General features: G+C 33.6%; 3 protein-coding genes across 9 annotated transcripts; 1 reads left to right on the top strand and 2 right to left on the bottom strand.

Moving 5' to 3' along the window:
* Positions 1-457: 457 nt before the first annotated feature.
* Positions 458-7,341, bottom strand: LOC111399077 (protein BCCIP homolog). 7 transcript variants are annotated; one of them, XM_023026302.1, is made up of 13 exons: positions 7,214-7,341; positions 5,492-5,690; positions 5,159-5,316; positions 4,990-5,057; positions 4,659-4,883; positions 4,275-4,484; positions 4,093-4,158; positions 3,900-3,989; positions 3,753-3,822; positions 3,160-3,279; positions 3,001-3,074; positions 2,673-2,743; positions 458-1,718 (listed from the first exon to the last, which is right to left on the bottom strand). In XM_023026302.1, exons 3-9 carry the CDS (start codon positions 5,313-5,315, stop codon positions 3,754-3,756), a joined length of 885 nt encoding a protein of 294 aa, XP_022882070.1. In that variant the 5' UTR covers position 5,316; positions 5,492-5,690; positions 7,214-7,341; the 3' UTR covers positions 458-1,718; positions 2,673-2,743; positions 3,001-3,074; positions 3,160-3,279; position 3,753. The 7 variants fall into 7 exon arrangements, with proteins under 7 accessions (XP_022882070.1, XP_022882072.1, XP_022882066.1 ...); XM_023026304.1 differs by lacking the exon at positions 2,673-2,743 and having other exon boundaries at positions 458-923; positions 1,641-1,718; XM_023026298.1 differs by lacking the exon at positions 2,673-2,743.
* Positions 7,342-9,575: 2,234 nt separating this feature from the next.
* On the bottom strand, positions 9,576-11,587 carry LOC111399076 (NAD(P)H-quinone oxidoreductase subunit L, chloroplastic). Its single transcript, XM_023026297.1, has 5 exons — positions 11,403-11,587; positions 11,220-11,315; positions 11,037-11,144; positions 10,841-10,935; positions 9,576-9,868 (listed from the first exon to the last, which is right to left on the bottom strand). The coding sequence occupies exons 1-5, from the start codon at positions 11,520-11,522 to the stop codon at positions 9,721-9,723; spliced, it is 567 nt and encodes a 188-aa protein (XP_022882065.1). The 5' UTR covers positions 11,523-11,587; the 3' UTR covers positions 9,576-9,720.
* Positions 11,588-12,490: 903 nt separating this feature from the next.
* On the top strand, positions 12,491-18,027 carry LOC111399075 (probable NAD(P)H dehydrogenase subunit CRR3, chloroplastic). The gene is made up of 3 exons (XM_023026296.1): positions 12,491-12,872; positions 12,959-13,098; positions 17,642-18,027. The coding sequence occupies exons 1-3, from the start codon at positions 12,508-12,510 to the stop codon at positions 17,764-17,766; spliced, it is 630 nt and encodes a 209-aa protein (XP_022882064.1). The 5' UTR covers positions 12,491-12,507; the 3' UTR covers positions 17,767-18,027.
* The last annotated feature ends 1,477 nt before the right edge of the window (positions 18,028-19,504 follow it).

Below are 19,504 nucleotides of genomic sequence, written 5' to 3'. Positions count from 1 at the left end.
TTAGATCCTGACATGTCTCCTTGTTACACTAAGAAAATCAAGTCTATTTCATGTTTGACAAGACCAAATCACTTCTTGTTTTACCGCTTAATGTCACTTAAAAGGTGAGTTGAATATATGAGCGAGACTATTATGTTCTCACGAGACAATATCAAAAGTCAGTCTCATTTTAGTTGTGATGTTCATTGTGCATTCTGTTTTCGGAGGTGAAGGCTTGAGCCGGGCAATCGGGAGCATCGAGCTTTTAGCTATGGAAATTTAACTAAGTAGCTTGAAATTTTTTAGTTAATTGGCACATCTTTAAATCATTTGAGATAATTAATGATTAATGTTCTTTCTATTAAATAAATCAATGTATGACAAATTTCTCATACCCCTTTAGTAATTTATCATGAACGACGATGCTTAATAATGAATATTACATACAATCTCAACTCTCAAGGAAGTTCGATGAAGGTATCCCTCTTGTTAAGAGGTGAAGAGATTCTCCGATAGGCGATCAATAATAATCTATGAAGTAATCGTCTATAACTAATCAGAAGGCTTTTCATATAACCAAAAGAACCGACACGTTAACAATAAAGAAAAAAGAGGATATTCATGTACAATTATCCTTTCCATGATAAATCAATGTCCCAAGTAGGACCAAATGGTCCTTAAAGACAGCAAAAACTAGCTGCTACCATGTGCTTCATGTCCACCTCCTACGCATATATTGATTGTTATTTCTGAATCCTCAGACACAATTGTAAGGCCTCAAAAATGTTAAAATAAGTTTTATTATTTTAGTATGGGGCCCCAATGACATAGACAAGCAATGGAGTGATATGCCCTCGTGAGAAGGGCAGAGGAGAGAGTGTCTTCTTATTTGTTGGCAACATCCACATGCCCCTTAATGTGATTATATGCAGTAGGCCATGAACCTGTTTTCTCAAGCAAAAGTCATTTGAATCCAAGAAATACATTAACACCATATCAAGTTTAAACCAAGTAGTGCTAAATTATGACTTCTCACATAAAAGAGTGAAAATTATAAAGGGATGAGCAAAATGCGTAAAATCTCTTGATGTTGGTAGAAGCACGTAACTGTGGCCGAAGACAAAGGCAACCCTACAAAATAGCACACCTAACACTTGGGTTACCTAGCCGAAGCTCTTCAACATTCAAGAACACTGTCAATCTTCCTTATTGAGCCACATCAGTTACCACGTTTCAATTCTTAATTGGTGCAGAATGTCATGCCCAATTGGATGAGATCCCACTTAGTAGAGCAAGGAAATTCATCCTCAACAAAAATGATAATGATGGATAATGTTTTTTCTTGGCAAATCTCAGCCAATTAAACTATTCCCCCAAGAGGGTTCAAACACCAAGTTACCAAATTTTGATCACACACACATTTTTTACATAGCCACTGAAGTGTAATAGAGATTTGTCTTGCCCGATCAAAATCTAGCATCATATGCATATGAAAACCATGTTCATTTAGATAACTGTTATAGTGAGCCACAACAGAATGAATAAAACCAAGAGTGTACCTTGAAAATAAACTGCAATAATCATACAGAACAAACTTATCCGATATAAAGGCGCACAGCTCAAAAAATGTTCTATCGAGCCAGGGCAGTCAATCAACATACAAAGTGATCAAATTCTTTTCAGAATTTTATTTGACTTGGACATCGAAGTTGTGATGCCAGTTCCATCATCAACAAATCCTGTAACTATAAAAATCCAATTTTCAATGCATGCCCCACTGAAAATATTGTCCAAATCTTCTCAACAATGTATATGAGTAGAGAATATGCACGGTTCATAACTTAAACTAAAACTAATTTTGATAAGTAAATGCCTCGGTAACAAAATTCTGAAGCATTTCATCTAGATTAAAAGGTTTAACTAAACTGCATTTTCATCTTTAGCATAATACCTACATATTTTCAGTAGAAAGATTCATAAACTTGCTAGAGTTCTAAGCAGGTTAGGTAAATACCAAAATTCTAAGCAGTTTAGTTAACGTTGTTAGGATCTTTTGATCAAATTCTATCGAGTAGTGATCATCAGTAACCAAAGAATGACTCAGGCAATATCTTTATAATGGGCTCACTAAAAAATTACTGAAAAAACTGGTTAAAGAACCATTTTTATTTTATTTCAAAGATACTTACGAAAATATTGAAATAGTAACGATATTCTGGATGTATGAAACTATGTCTATCATATGTACACAGAAATTTCAAAGACTAGTGCATGAAATAAAAAAATATAGTGAACATAATCAAAGGAATTTCTTCTGAAAGAGGCGGATCATTTTATAGTAGACAAAAATAATATTAAACCTAGAGAGTGAGTTAATGTAGTTATACTATCCATAAACACTTGAAGATATACAGGACAAGAATAACAAATAAGGAATTAACTTAATTAAATAGGGTGACTTTTTTTTCTTAGATGTCCGGAGTGGTTTTACAAATACTGAAATTTTGCAGCATCCTCTAAAGACCATGGCGATAAAGTTGCTCAACAACGACAACAAACAGAGTCTTACTCCTAACAAATTTAAGGTCAGATAAAAGAATCTTTTTTTTACCACCTAGTTCAGTTCATTACTACACCCCCTGCAAGAGGCAACTATATATTTTTCAACCATGTCTAAGTATGTGTCAGTCTACCTCTCCCACTTTTGTTATGTTCTGCTGAGATCCCTAATGGTAAAGGTTTCCAACAGAATGCAATAAATTCCCTAGAACAGTAGTAAAGTGATGGATCAGGTCAATGTAATAAAAAAAAAATTGTGAATAATTATGTATTCCAAAATTTCTAGCTCAAAGCCAGTATACAAAATCAAACAGGAGCAATAATTTCTCTCCAATTAAATCAAATTCGCATTAAGCAGTGAACAGGAAGATATCGATTGTACTGATGACATATGGCGACAAGGGAGGTGTTAGATGCAGTTATCCTTGTGACCTGCAGGATAGTGCAAAGAGTGATTGTGACCTGAATCTGAGGGCTCCATTTCTGGTCTCTTGGACAATATACTAGATTTGACACAAAAGCCAGTACTCTAGAACCTGCAAAGATGAAGTAAAATGAAATGAAATTTTTTATCAAAAAAGTAAATTGGTAATGATGAGGTGACTAGCATGCCATGCTTACCTTGTGAAACCTCTTGTTATATCATTCTTCATCTATCAACAAGTGCAACTGTTTTCTGAACGTAGAAACTTTACTCGCTTCAACGGCCATCACTAAACCTGTAAACTGGTAACTTTTAAGCTGCAGAGATATGGCAGTGTCAAAGGAAGCAAGAAATTGTTCATTACGTAAAAACTTTGTAAACTTTGTATTATTGCTTTTAGTATTGTCAGAATAAGGCAAGCGGAAGGAAGATGTACATGAAAGAGGACAAATAAATGTAACTAATAGAATATGAAGTTTACAATGTTCAAAATAGAAATTGGATGCAGAAGGTTGTAACAAGATGGAAAAAGCAGAGTGGAAAATTTTCATAGCAAATGTTTGCCAATTATAAAACTGGAAGAATAATGATAACAAAAGCTTTCTAGTTTCTAGTGACATGAAATACCGGGAATAAAAGAATGAGTGAGTACAACTAAGTCTTCAGGGGATATTTCTTGATTCAAACTAGGATTGCTACACAAATATCTTCTCCTCTATATCACTTTTTATGCACGATTCAGCAAAACATTGCATTTTTAATTATCATAAGCTGCAATGCTAGAACTTGCCTCATTTGTTGTAACCTGCTGAGCAGGCATGCTGAGCAGGCAAGGCAAAGCTGAAGGACCACGAGCTAAGCTGAAGAAGCAATTAGAGGAAAAGTCAGGAACCTGAGGTTAATATACAACATTGACAGAAGATTAAAACTCCAGTACCTTGTGGAAAACTTCATCTTCAGGTTTGATGTACATTATAGCTTCATCTTGACTTCGACTTGGCCCTTTAATCTGATCTACACTCTTATGCTACAGGTATGCATCAAGAAAAGGAATAATTATTAGACAATGCAGACTCTGGTTCAAATTCTAGCAATCATATACGATATATTGAACTATTACAACAGCATACCTTGTATATTTTACTAATAATTAAGTAAAATTTGAAGCGAAAAGAACTCTGAAGCTCCTCTGTAGGCTTTGACAAGTAAAAAACAATACATTATTTAACTACAAGTATCAGCTGCACAAGCAGCCCAACACGGAACGGAAGTCAGCTTGAGCGTGCTAATAAAGAGAATTATGTCATCTAACCTCATCTTCTGTTGCCCATGAGACTTCATCAAAGAGAGCATCATAAAGTGGTGGCAATAGCTGGGGAGGAAGATTTACAACACGCTGAGAAACCACAAGACCAACATCCCTGGCATGCTCTCCCATAAGTGACCTCAATTTAGCCAACACATCGTTCTCCTTGCACACCTTAAGGAGGTAACCCTTGAGCTCATTAATGCATTTATTATCCTGTAATAAGCAAAACCAACTTATTATGGACATGAATGACCCAAGGTTTTAAAATTACGATTTCAATCTGTTTCATGGGTTGGGACACTTAAGCCATTCAAACAATTTTCAAGAAACAATATCGAAGCATTAAAAAAGACGAGATAGTTAAATAAAGGAGTGGAGGCAGCCTGCCTGGTATCTTCCCAGATTAAGAGCCGTAATAACAGAGTATACTGCATCGTCTTCATCATCCTCAATCTTCACAACAGTCCCTACCGTAGGTTGTCCCAGTATCAAGTCTGCAAAGCAGCCGAGATCCCACTCCTTAATGCCAAGGTATGTCTGTAGCAGGACCTTCACTCCATGAAAGTCGCTAGGTTTTGGATCAAAGAAGGCGAAATCTGCTTGAACAACTTCCTTTCCACATAAATAATCAATTAACTAAAGAACTTCGAAAAAAAAAAACCAAGATTCATGAAGCTAATAGCCATATTGGCAACAATTGGCAATACGAAGTACTAACTTCAAACTCTTCACCATCGGAAGAGTCAGCTTGTCCATTCTCATCTTCAACCTGATGATGCCCATTACCTAGATGTGCACATTTGTCATCAAATGTTGGTAAATACTGGGAAGAAATTAAAATTAAAAAAGCAGCAGCACCAGCAAGTACAGTATACAGAAAAGCATACCAGAAGAGCTGGGACAGTCTTTTGTTCGTAACGTGGAGCCTGGCATCTTGTGCCTGCCCTTGTTAATAGATACAACTGCAGCCATGGAACGACCAAATGGAGAAAATGTGAGTGGTCGACATCTTAATAGTCGTTGGTGTGTTGATTTTCGCGCCATTCTGTTGATTATGAGATCCGGATCAATGTAAGAAATAGATGAAAAGAGTAGAGAGTACGAGATGCAAGAGAATATGAAGAGGGAAACATTTATACGTCAATAGTAATTCATGCAAAAAGTGAAAGACTTATTACAGTATGGTCATTTATTGGCAAACTATATTAAGTGCAAATTACCATCAAATACAGAAAAATGAAATTTAGTTCTAATTCTACTTGACACAAACTCCCAACATTACGCCAAGTCAATAGAGTCGTATTTTCCAAATCAATGCAGCTATCAGCAGGAGGGTGCATGTTCAGGTTTGCTCGAAAACCTGACCGAATCCCATATCATTTTGGATTTTCACATAGAACCATAGTTATTCAACCCAACCTGGACAAGAGGCAAGATCATTGGTACAATGGTAGAACCAGTGGGTTAATTCCGGTTTCATTAAGTTAAAGTTTTCTAATTTACTTAATAAAATAGCTATATTTACCTGAAATATAGTGATTTATCATGTGCATTCGAAGGCCAATAAAGTCATTAAAAATAAAAAATTTAAAAAATTCAATTGCTCAAACCAATCTAATTGCAAAAATTAACTCAAGTAAGTGAACAATGAACAAGAACCTGCAGGTCAAGAACACATTAAATTATTTGAGATAAAATACAAATTACCAAATGCCTACAGACATTTGTGGCCTACTATAATCTTGCACATACCCATTGATGCTCATTGAAGAATATTTACAAAGACCTAATAAGATTATATGTCCATATAAATTAAAAGTAACTTTCATATTGAAATAAAAATTTATCACATATTTTTTGTATGAGATAGTTCTTGACAATTTTGCAGACTAGTGGAATAACTGACGGAGGAAGTGCAATGCACAAGTTCTATGGTCTTGCAAAGTATACATTACAGCCTGCACAATAACTTTTAAGCATTATAAATAAAAGGGTTTAATGCATTGAGGTCACCCAACTTTGAGCTGAGTTGCATCCGAATTGCTCACCTTCAATTTGGTGTAATCAAGCCACCCAACTTCGATTTGCTTGCAAATCCAGTCACTTCATCAACTTTAGTTTAACTAGTGTAATATGTTTACTTGGATGTTGAAATTAATGGATAACTGATGTTTAAAAACGTGCTTTCAGTTCTTAAGTTTTTTCAGAAATTTATTTTTTATTTTATTTGAGATCAGTGATGTGTATTGTTGAGTGAACTGGACATACACGTAATTTACATTTCATCCATTACTTTTGAAGTTTAGGTCATTATATTATTTTAGTTAAATTCACTGGGACAGAGGATTGTAAGAGAATCGAAGTTGAGTCATCTGATTGCAACAAATTAAAAATGAGTGATGTTCGAATGACACCAAATTAAAATTGAGATATTTGATTGCATCACAGAATCAAATGAAGCCACTAATGCATAAGACACAGATACAGCAATGATTTAATTTCAATAAATGAATCAATAAGAATCACACCGAAAAAGTTATAATCTGAAAATTAGAAAATTGGGACAAATGCAGAATTATGCAAACAATGCAGAATTGGGACTAATTAAAAGACAGAAACCTCATATCGCACTACAGTAATAGTAAATAATAACAGTAACTGTGACAAAATAATTGAAATTTAGTTCATTTTGCCTCAGGCCATGACAATTGAAGTACCCATCACAGACTAATGAGAAAAAATAAAAGCAAATGCATCTTTAAGCTTGACCAATCCTCCTAAAAAGACAAGACAGAATACATGGGAATCACGTTCCAGTTTCTCTAATCGATCAATGGAATATTTTTTGAGGAGCTGCTCAATGCTAAAAATCATAAAGTAACTATGAAGCAGAGTAGACACCAGTTTCTAAGTTAACTCCAAAGCAGAATCAGAAATCTTACCTGATTCTTATTTGAAAAAGTCAGCAATTGCGATGAAGGAAGAAGATTGGTTCCAATCTATGAAATATGGCAGAACTCAGGGTCGAATCTCAATGGGGTTGGGACTTGGGCCGGGTGAGAGAATAAAGAGGAATGCTGAACCGCTTATTTTTAAGGGAAATTACTGTGGAGTCCTCAACCTTTATAGAATAAAGCATTTAGGCCCTAAAGATTTACTGTTGCAATTATGACTCTTCGAGTTTTCATTTTCGTCCACTTTTTCAACTTTGTGTCTAATTGCAAATTTAGATATCTTCACAAATAATAAAAATGTGAATAAAGTATTGTTCAACATGAAAATTAGCACCTATGAACTATACCGAGACTTGGAGTTGATTTGTGTAGTTAAAATTCAATAACGAAAAATTATAATTTTTCAATAAAAGATAAGAATATATTTCTATGATTCGTGTGGTTGTGTGTAAATTTTATGATTCATTTAATGTGTTTTTATATATTATTGTATTAATTTTTTAGTTCAAAAGTAAATTGATATTGATTGAAGCGAATATAGATAAATTAAGAAATTCAGATTTTTGCATTAATCGCATACGAGTCAAGTGAAATTGGTAATGGAGCACTTCATGACCAACACAATGTTAATATTTTTATTTTTTTATTATATTTTACTTTGTGTTTTATTTATTTAGGAAGTTAGAGTACTAGGGAAATTTTTATATATTATAATTAGAAATGTTACAAAACATATTTTTTAAAATAATAAATTTGTAAAAAAAAATTAAAAAATCCAATTGTTACAATTTGTTATATCTGATAAAATATTGTGACACATAATTTAAATAAACAAGTCATGATCACATACAACTAGGAATGTCAACGAGCCAAGTCGAGTCGAGCCCGATCCTAAAACTTTCGGCTCGAGCTCACTTGGTTAAAATGGTTGAGTTTTTTGTCAAAAAATTTGGGCTTGGGCTTTTCGGAGCTGAGCTGGGGCCGACTCTTTTTTTTTTGTCCCTTTCGGCTGCCTTGGCTCTTTTTTCTTTTTCTTGAAAGGCAGAATTCAATTCTGCCTTTTTAAAGGCAGCAACAATTCTGCCTTTTATGTCCTTTTTTTTTTTTTTTAAATGCTTGTGGGCCAGCTCGGGCTTGGCCCGTGTCCCCAAAATGGGGCTAGGCCCTAGCCTCGTCCGAGCCTTTTTGACACCCCTACATACTAATCACAAATCAAACGAGGTTATAATCACATGAAATAATTTGTATATCACAATCACGTATTTGATCAAATATCAGTATGTCACACATTTAATAGGTCATAATTTTGGAGTCAATGATATTAGAAGATAAGGTATATATCACGAAGTTTTATTGATGTTATTTTTGTATAGTTCCTTCCAATCTAATAGTGGTGGTCACCAATTCAACAACACCTCTTACTATTGTCTCTTTTATGAATGTGCAAAATTTATTTATTTCATATCAAGTAATTCTTTTCCTTTTATTTTGATAAAATGAAAAAGTTTTCAGGCTGGCTTGGGCTTGGCCCATGTCCCCAAAATGGGGCTAGGCCCTAGCCTTGTCCAAGCCTTTTTGACACCCCTACATACTAATCACAAATCAAACGAGGTCATAATCACATGAAATAATTTGTATGTCACAATCACGTATTTGATCAAATATTAGTATATTACACATTTAATAGGTCATAAATTTGGAGTCAATGATATTAAAAGATAAGATATATATGACGAAGTTTTATTGATGTTATTTTTGTATAGTTCCTTACAATCTAATAGTGGCGGTCACCAATTCGACAACACCTCTTACTATTCTCTCTTTTATGAATGTGCAAAATTTATTTATTTCATATCAAGTAATTCTTTTCCTTTTATTTTGATAAAATGAAAAAGTTTTCATTTATGTTCGATGTCCAGCAGATGATCTGAGCAAATTTCAAGCAAAATCTGAGACATTGTTTTTTTGATCCTTTTTATATCATACCAAAATAAATTGGCAGAAAATCCAGGTCATGAGTCACAATGGGATTACTCTTTAGTAGAATATAATTGGAGCTGTTTTAAAGAATCAAGTTTAGTTCATTATTTGGAGCTGATTTCCTGTTTTTGTTTTTTGCTCTTAGAACTATCCTCTTCAGTTTCGGCAAAATGAGCACATGGATACATGTATTTTTGTCTTGTTGTAATGACTATTTGGAAAGGATAGGAGGATCACTTGATTTACCTGTTATATTTTGTTTTAGTTTTGGTTTCAATTTCGAACTCGTGATAAAGTATCTCAGATCTTTTATTGAAGCTGGGGATTGAAGATTCAGGAAGGATGATCTTGAAATCTTTCTACAAAAGAATGACGAAAAAGTGCAATTTTGGAATGAAAATTCAAGTACACTTTCTAGTCGTCAAGCCTTTGCCATAGGAAAGAACATTGAAATAAGTTTGTATAGGTAACTATACATTTGCATTAGTGGCACTGGTGAATACAAGTTGGGAAATTTATTCATAATCTTCAGGTTGGGCCCAAGGATACTTCAAGAATCCGCCCTTAATTTGTGAAGGATTTTGTGGTGTAGACCAAGGGTACTTCATGTCTGGATCTCGTGGGAATTTCCTGAAGTTGAGAAATGGTGCCCATAGCAATACACTGGACGACAACAAATACATACTATTGTTATTGATTTTCAAGTAACATTTCATTAAAGACATATAGTACATGTTATAGTTGAACAAGATAATAGACAAATATTATTATTCGTAAATAAGGAGTTGAACAGAGAGCGCGATCCCCTCATGAAGGTGGGGAGGATGAACTTCTTTATTCCCTACTAATGCACTACTACTTTTTCTCTGTTTAAGGTCTTCTGCCTCTTAGTCATATGCTCATGGATTATTGTTATCAAGGATGGTGATTGCCCTGTTGACGTCAATAGGGACGAACTGAAAGTAAAGAAGAAAATGGAATGCGGTGTTCTAGTTTCAGAATAGGACAAGGAAGGAAAGTAAGATCTACTAAAAAAAAAGGTCGAAAGAATCNAGAAAATGGAATGCGGTGTTCTAGTTTCAGAATAGGACAAGGAAGGAAAGTAAGATCTACTAAAAAAAAAGGTCGAAAGAATCTGAGCTAATTCTGATTTTCAGATCATATAAACAAATATATAGCATATCTGATAATGCTTAAGAACTTCCCCATTTGTGCCATGGCTGCAGCCAACGTGATAATGCTTTCTCCTTAAGAATTTAGAATTTCTTCTTTGTTCTAACAAAATTCCAAAAAATAGATAGGAGGACAATATCATTTTACTTATGGGCAAATGACAGAATTGGATCTGTTCACGGTGGATTCACAATCCACTGCCTTAATTTATTTGATTAGGGAAATGGGGTCAATTTGTGATACGTCTCTATTTGATGGATACCTCTTTGACTAATAGGTACTATAATCGACATTCTTGCTATCGACTCAATCAGTTACGTCAATAAGGAATCATTTTGTTTAATGCAGCATCAACAATGATGCCAAACTATGTTTTTTATTTATTTATTTTTAAATCAGCCATAGTTCATAAGCATAAAATTTATGAATTGATGCATGAAAGTAGAAAAGCCAGTTACTTACCCCGGATAGAACATAAAAACAAACATGAATTGCAAATACATCTCCAACAAGTTCCTCTTGTACCATCTGGTCCTAAGCCAGTTCATGATTATGGGCTGCAACATTTCAAAACCTTTTGTTCAGTTAATGCAATTATTATAATCAAGAACTCATATCCATCAAGTTTGATATACAATATTAGACGACTTTCACTCACTGGGGCAACGATGAAGTACAGGAAAGCTGAAATTCCCAACTGAATCAAAACCCATAAAAGATCTTCTTCTTCATTCACTCCTGTTACAGCAAGAGCAGGCTCTGCAACCTGTATCCAAATAATTTCTAGAAAGTTCTGCCCAATAAAATGGAAAATTAAATGAAATAAACATCAGTTTCTCACAGCTGCTAAAATTATTCCAACTTGAATAGCCAAACCCGACTGCTTAATGCAGAAATTTCTTATGTTCTTTGAGCAGATTCTTGAGTTCGAGTTTGCCTGTCATTAAAAATAAAAAAGATTAAAATTCATGATAGTTTTGGGAATTCATTTGAAAACAACTGTCTGAAAATGATAATAGAAAACCTGCTTGGAATTGAAATTCTGGGTTTGATTTTGCTTGCAAGAAATGATGAGAGAAGGGTTTGTTGAATGGTGGGATGGGAAGAGAGAAGGCAAAGCCCTGGGGATGAATGAGGAACTCATATCTGATTCTCAGCCAATTGTGCCGTTACGCTTATCTCTTTGGTTTTCAGGTCGAATTTTCTCTTTCTTTTCCTTTATTTCAAGAAACTGTGAAAATGCAATAGTTTATTAATAACAATAATGAATATAATAAAAATGGTCAGCCTTGTACAATTTAAATAAAATCATATGTTTAATTATGACAAAATAAAAACTAACCAGTTCAGTTTAATTCCAACTGAAGTTGGTTTGACTTTGGGATTGTTGATGCCAGATAGTGTTGTGGTACTTCTTGATCAACTTTAAGGATTTACGAGCCCCCTTTTTTTCTGCTAAAAGAAAGAAAATGGAAAATCTGGTCTATCATAGAAATAATGGGGTGCAACGATCCGAGATTCTTCAACACCTAGGTCAAAGCAACGAGAATTGCATTATTCGATAATGGAAATGAACCTTCTATATAAGAATTTTAAAAAGTTTATACCGTCTTAATCACTTCAATCTACGACATGACACAATAACTTGATCCACTCAAGTAATTTTTCTTACTCCTTATAAGTCATTTAGGATGGATTTGTCCGTGTAATCGAGACTTAGACTAGATCATGTATGTTGCACGTACTCATTCAATTATTTGGACAATTATTACTTTAGTTCAAATTTCATAACATCGAGACATCCTATATTTTGACATGACAATATAATCGATATGTTGATTCATTAACATTAGACCGTCAAACTGAAGGCATTCTTAGTTTAGCTATCTAAGCTTAGGAGATGCGATGTTCCTCATTGTTGGTCTCTTAACTTATGTTCAAGGTCTGTTCTGACTATGTAATTGAGGGTGTGTTTGAGTCGTATTATTTGACATTATAATAAGATGAATATTTTTTTTTTGAAAAAATAGTGGTTGAAATTTTTTTGATTTACAGTAATATTATTTTATTGAAGATTGTGTGATTAAAAGTAGGAGAGAGTAAATTTTAATTTAATATAATGAGAAATAATGAGGCTGAATTTTGATTTTAAGTTCTATAATTATTTTTTTATAATATCATGCTCACCCAAGGCTTATCCCAAATATGTCCACAGTTTGAGATATTTTCAGTTGGGGGAGCAGTCACAAGATATCATGGTTAGCCTCAATTTCCTCTCCATTACCAGACCTCACGTTATAGCTTCCTCTTTACCGAACGACAGACCCCATTTACCTCCTCATCCCAATTCTCTTCCAAGAACAAATAATTCAACCCCACCACAATTTCATCAGCAAGAAAAGCTAAAGCCAAAGCAAAAGCAAAGGCAGTCTTCTATTGCAGAAATTGAAAGGGCTATCGGTGCTGGCATTTTTCGAGAAAATGACACGAACAGGTAAAACAAGAACCCATATTTTCTATCCATTATATATATATTTTTGGTTTTTCTAATTGAAGCTGTGTATTGTTTTGAATTTTCAGGGAGTCGGAAGGGAATAAGAATTTGTTTGATAGTATATTGACGAATTCTGTTGGGAAGGATGAAGGGTCTGTGGAGAAGAAACTGCGGGAGACTGGAGAATGGATCATTGATCAAACTGAAAGAACTTCGCGCTCTTCTGGTAATTTTGTATTTTTCTACTTTTATATGAAGTCCAGGAAATGTAGTATTTGTTGGAAAATATTAAGTGCATAAATTATATTCAAATAACTAACTTTTTACTTGCATAAAATCTGAAAGAATTTCAACTTTGATATGTAGAAACTTGAAATGCAAGAATATGAATTGGCTGATTCAAGAGTTCGAATTTTCCTTCTTAAGACGATAATGCCCATCATGGGTGCTAAAAAAATTTCGATATTTGTCTTCCAATATACGACGATGATGTTCCGCCATAAGAGCATTCCAAATTACATAAACCAGCGAACTTACTATATTTTGATCTCCCTTCATATGAAATTCGATGCAAAATAAATGCAGAAAATATTTTGAAGTGAATATGCATCCATGTGATAATGTAGGATGAAGTGAATGAATAGGAATTCTAAACATTGGGATCAATATATAATGATCCATAGGTTGTCTCAAAGATACAACTCAATGAAAAAGTATGCCTTTTTGGAATGTGACTTTTGGAAAATGTTATGTCCCAAAGATATCATTTTTCAGCCAAATAAGTTCTAAAATATTCCATAATATTTCATATAATTTTCCAACAATTTCCATGTATTTAAGAGGCTTAAATTTGGCCTCAATTTCTCATTCATCCGAAATTGGCTTTGGCTTTGAGCAACTAAATTAACTATGGTAATCTATTTGTGCAGTAGAACACTTTCGGCTTTCAAATCTCCATCACCGACTAACGGCTTTCAATTAAATAATCAGTCAAAAAATTGGTCAAGATCATTTTTCTATACCAATTTCCAACAGTATTTTGCACTTTTTATGAATTTGTGATTAAAAAACTATTGCCTCGTAATTCTTTAAATTCTAATAGGTTATATTCCATTTCCATGTGGTGGAGTTGTTGTTGTTGTTTTTTTTTTTTTTTTTTGGGGGTGGGGTGGGGGGTGTCAATGTTTGCACAATGAATACTCCTTTTTCTATTCCATTGTGTTCATAGACCTCAACTACTTTTAGTTTTACCGAATCGATGGGGTATAAATTGTAGATGTGTTGAATTGTATGAAAACTCTAGACCTAGTACAGAATCCAGGTTGTGGAACTGCTTTCTTTTTAAATGCCATGTTCTTGATTGAGCTTCAGCATAATAAACTGCTAAGTTACTTTTTCCATGTTAAAATTAGTTATATTGAATTCAACACGATCATTTTACAATGTGATAAAGCAAGGTAATATCATTGTGGATTATGTTATTAAAATTATTTCCAATAAGTTAAGTGACTTTTTGCTGTAGATAAATTTGTGCACGGAGAAGTTTTTATCTAAAAGCAAGAAGTGTTTATAAACAATTTAGTTTCTAATTAGATAAAAATGAGTGGTGGATAAGTGAGCAATAATTGTGGATTCCATAAAATGTGTGGATAAAAAGTGATTTTGATTGTTTATAAACAAGTTAAAAACATTAGCCAAACATAGGCTTACAGGATTAGAATTATGAGGATTTTACTCGTTTGGTGATAGAGTACATTGTTTATTTGTGGTTATTAAATTATTGATCTTAGATAACTCATTATTTAACCTCTTTGCAGATATTAATTGAAAATGCATAATTTTTTGAATTTGGGTTCATTCGAGAAGTAAATCTTGTGATAGCTTTTGGCCTAGTCTCTAAACTAGTTAAGAATTCAGTTGTGCGCCATATGTAGAATGCCTTGCCTGAAGTAAAATCAGAATTATGATAAATAAGCTTAGCTTGGGAAGACATTCATTTGACTTCTAGAAAAAAAATAAAGTGATCCCTTTCCCTCAAGGATGGTGGATCAAAGTCGGAGGAGTCAAAACATCAAATTGGTTCATCAGGCTAGTTGTAGTAGGAGGATGTTCCGGGGTTCCAAAAGTCCCGCTTCCCAGTGCTTGCATATCAAAAGGAAAAAGAAATTTTTATACAACCGAGGACAAGTTTGGGAGTATAAATTTGGAAATGTTCCACTTGGATTTAGATTAGTTCTTACAGATCACATTTCGAAACATGCTGATAGTGTTAAATTCTTTGTAGAGTCCGAATTAGAGTTTTACGCATACGTTTTATTGGAAACCTACAAAGTCGCAGTATGCTGCACTTAGGTATGAAATCTAAGCTCAACGGGCCTGTGAACTTTGTGTGATCCATTGTTAGCTTGCTTCTACTTTTCTGATGCTTGTATTTAAGCTCAATGGGGTGCAGAAATTTGTGTAAATTGTTGGTAAATATTAACTATTAGTAAAGAGAAAACTGTTGGAAAATGTTCTTTCTCCTCATGCAATGCAAGAGGGTAAGATAATAAGATCCCCATTAGTCCAATAGCACGGTACATAGAAGTTTGCCACTGAATTATTGACCTCCATCAGATAATTGTTTAATCTGTTTTGCAACTTATATCTGATTTCTGAAGCACATATTTATTGACTTAGTAAAATTTGGTTACGAACTACACTTTCTTGTTTCTGTTGCTCAGCGTTAAACAAAATGATATTTCAATAATGCTCAACAAATTGTCTCTGAATCAATATTTGAATTTTTAAGAGAAGGCAGTGAAAGCTTTCTTTAAGATCAGTCACCACCTTGCAGTGTTTTCGGTACTCTGATTTCAAGGGGTCAGAATGTTATTGATTTTTCTAGTTATTACCAATTTTTGTTAAGTGCAAGGGAATGCACAAGTAAAACAAGGAATGGAGACAACACAAGCAGAAACTGGACTAGAAAATTTCCTTTTTTATGATAGAGTTTCTTGAAATTTTTTTTTTTTTTTTTTTTTTGCTCAAAATTTTTTGCTGTTATTAAATTTCTTCATACCAGTATACATGGGGGATTTTGGTATGTTAGATGATTCTATTAGAAACTCATTTGAACATGTCCTTTCATGATGGCAAAGGGCCAGTGAGTTGTTCAATGCTCAAGTGAGACTGCTTGAGCTATTATTTCTCTATCAAAGGGTAGTCAATGAGCTCTTGAATAAGAACTGAAGAAACAGAAGCTCCGAGTCTCCAACTGAATTCCCAGCTATGAGTGTATTACAATATTTATCTTTTACCTGTGAAGTACCAACAATTTTGACACTCCATCTATTGAGGTTTCCTATTGCATGTTATTCTTTGAACTGCAGAAACTACTTTGGTTACATTCTTTGCTTTAAATTATCTGTTGAAACTGCTCTAGCTTTTCAGGGAGCTTCAGATCCCATCTGTATTTTCAAATGAGTTTTTTTGTTTTTGTTTTTTTTTTTTTTTTGGTCCACATCTTAGCAAAGAAAAACACAGTTTTAAGAAGGAGCGATGTTCGTTAGGCATGTTAATGTTGTTCCCGAGATGGACCAGACCTATTGGCAGACCAGATTTTGTAAGGTTCCAGGGAAAGAAATATGCAAACAGAGGTTTCTGCATGAAGGCTACAAATGATGTAGTTATTTTGTCTCTCGAACTTAGAGTATTTGAAGAGGAAGGCCATTTATAAATCCTTTACACAGCATTACTTGTGCCAGTCATAAAGTGTGCACTACAAAAATACAAAGGAATTTTAAAGTGATGAGAATATTTCAGTATATTGACCTTGCTAAAAAATATCATTTGGTTTAGGCATGCAAACCAGTTTGCTGTCATATTTAATTGTTGAAGGTACTTTATGTTTAATTTCTGCCAGAGAATGAATTCAAATAGCTCCATCACCAAGGTTACGAGTGAAAGTAGAAATCTAGAACCATCTAATTCTATTGACTCTGGAGTTGGCAGAAGGGGCACCTGTAATAGACTATAGAACGATGCTTTGCTATCACTAATCTTTCTCCACTCAATCTCTCTGTTGAATTATTTGGTTTCAAATTAAACTGTCCGTGGCTCATTTTCCAGCAGCCAAAAGGATCTCCTAAAATATTTCTTGTTCAAGGCTGAAGCTAGATGAATCAATTAAACATCTTTTGAATTTGTTCTCTAGGATTCTGGTAAGTAAGTTTGAGAAACACTACAGGTCCCTTAAATGTTAGAAGGAAAACAAGGACATATTTTTTTTCACATTTTGAAGTTCTTGGAGGTTGGTTCTCTACTATATGTCAGTTAATTTCGTTAAAAATATGCTATAATTTAGTTTGTACGAAATGGTTTGGTTAATTGTGCTAGTTTTTCTCCTCTAGTTACTTCTACTTGATTTCCATCTTATTGACCTTGTGCTTGTGTTCTAATCTGATATACTTAAAGTGTTATAGTTAACATATTTTGGCAGTTTATATGATAAACTTTATAAAGTTCTTGTAATCCAACAATCTGCATCATCTCTCTGGATAAGAAAAGTTCATCTTAATCTGTGTTTTTGGATTGATTATCAGCATGTTTGGCTAAGCTTAAAAGCATCTTTTTGAGAGCATGATTTGTGGCTATTTTGCAGCTCTTATGTTCATAGCCTACTATTATTTTCTAACTAAGCAGTTATTTTTCGCAATTTACACTCATTGTCCACAGCTTAAATAGCTTCAAACTGTACCAATCTTTTGATGTTTATTACTACTTGGCAGGAAAGCAAATTCTCATGACGGTGTTTCTATGGGTTCTGCCAATGTGGATAGTTGCATTTCTTGTAGCTTCTGGGATCTTACAGCTGCCCTTCAGCACCCCTTTTCTTGACGATATAATTTCGTGAAGAATAGTTGGAATCAAACTTTTATGCAACTGATCTCTGTCGATGGGTGCACGCTGTTTCACGTGCTCAATCACACAGTAAATACTACTGTCTCGAAATCCAAGGGAAAGATGCATTTATTATATAGCAGAGGCCAGTTTGCACACTGGTTTATGTATATTGTGTAGGGGCAATATGTGAAACTTCCACTTTGATTCCATTAAAAATTTTCGTGTGGGGGATTGTAAATTTTATTATTAATTTTAATCATTTTCGAATTTTCTTTTGGATCAAACTAGCCAGTAAATATGGTAGCTAGAGAGTTGCTGAATGATTTATTGAAATCATAAATGTCACCATTATATTTTCATTTATTCTAATTTATTAGTGATGGAAATTATAATTTTTTGCAACTGTATAAATCCCTTTTTCTCAGGGGGAAAACATTGAAGATATTTCTTAACTTTTGTAATTTCTAAAAACTCATTTCTATTATTATTTTGGTTTTTGGAGTTGTTTTGAAGTAAGATTGAGAGTTCTGAAAATTGCTTGTTTTATTTTGAGAGTGATAGTTCAAAGGGGTTGCAACATTTAATAAAAGGTAATTTTACTTTAGAACATCGCGTTGTGACAAAAATCAATCGATCAATTGATAACGTTAAATCTTCTTACATTTTTGCGTTTTAGTGAGGGAAAATTGCAGTCACAGTACCAAGTTTTTCACTTTTATGCATACTTGATACGAACCTTTTATTTTTGTCACTTATGATACCAAACCTCTCAAAAACTTGCATTTAGAGTCTAAATAGATGGTTTCTGTTAATTTGACAGTTAGCTAATCAAAGATTTGACTATGACCATAATTTTGACCGATTTTACAAGAATAAAATTGTAACTTTACCTTTTTTTTTTAAATTAAAAAGACAATTATAATATATTAATAATTAAATAAAAATAGCCAAAAATCAAACATAAAATCCACTATTCACCACCATCCCCTTCATCCCCGACCCCCTTACCCTAAAACATAAAAGATTTAATATCGTGGCTACATCTTTCCTTTTTAATAATTGTTCTTGAAATGTATCTTCAACTAACTTTTGTCCAACAAGCTTTGTGTCTACGCTTATTTGCAGAGATATTCAGCTAATTTTGTTCACCAAAATTCAGTTTGGATTCCAACATCACCAATATTTACTCTTTGATTATTAGACTTGATAATTCAGTGGATCGTTTGATCGGTCAATATAAGCAAACCTTGACCTTTTCATCAAACTCTCGAGCAACCATGTAAAACTTAGAAAAAACAAGTATTGGCTATTGTCGAAAGGAGTAGTTTACTAGAGAACTATAATCTAGGTGAGATCAAGCGAAATGTCACCTTTTATTGCAACGGTCCCTCAAAGACTACTCTAACAAAGAAAATGCTTAGACCAAATGGGGAACTCCACTCGTGCAAACAATATTAATATCTGATCTTCTATGAATTGTACTATTAACCTCTCACAAGGAAATAACTTATAATAACATATTCTATCAAATTGCTTAAATAAAAATTAATTTTAGAATAAAAAGTTAACTTGATCACAAAATGTTTAGTTGGGAATTAAAGATACATACAAAATTATTTCTTTACGTCGATTTATCATATGACGTGATTCATGATAGAGTTTGACTGTATATTCTCTACTAGCTATGGCTTTCGAAAAAAGTAGTTTTGGCACCCTACTTCATAACCTTCGTTTTTAGTTTATCAAGC

The sequence above is a fragment of the Olea europaea genome, chromosome 8 (assembly GCF_002742605.1).
Source record: "Olea europaea var. sylvestris chromosome 8, O_europaea_v1, whole genome shotgun sequence".
Lineage (NCBI taxonomy): Eukaryota > Viridiplantae > Streptophyta > Magnoliopsida > Lamiales > Oleaceae > Olea > Olea europaea.
The sequence above is the reverse complement of the archived record's forward strand: the minus strand, read 5'-3'. Positions and strand labels throughout refer to the sequence as shown.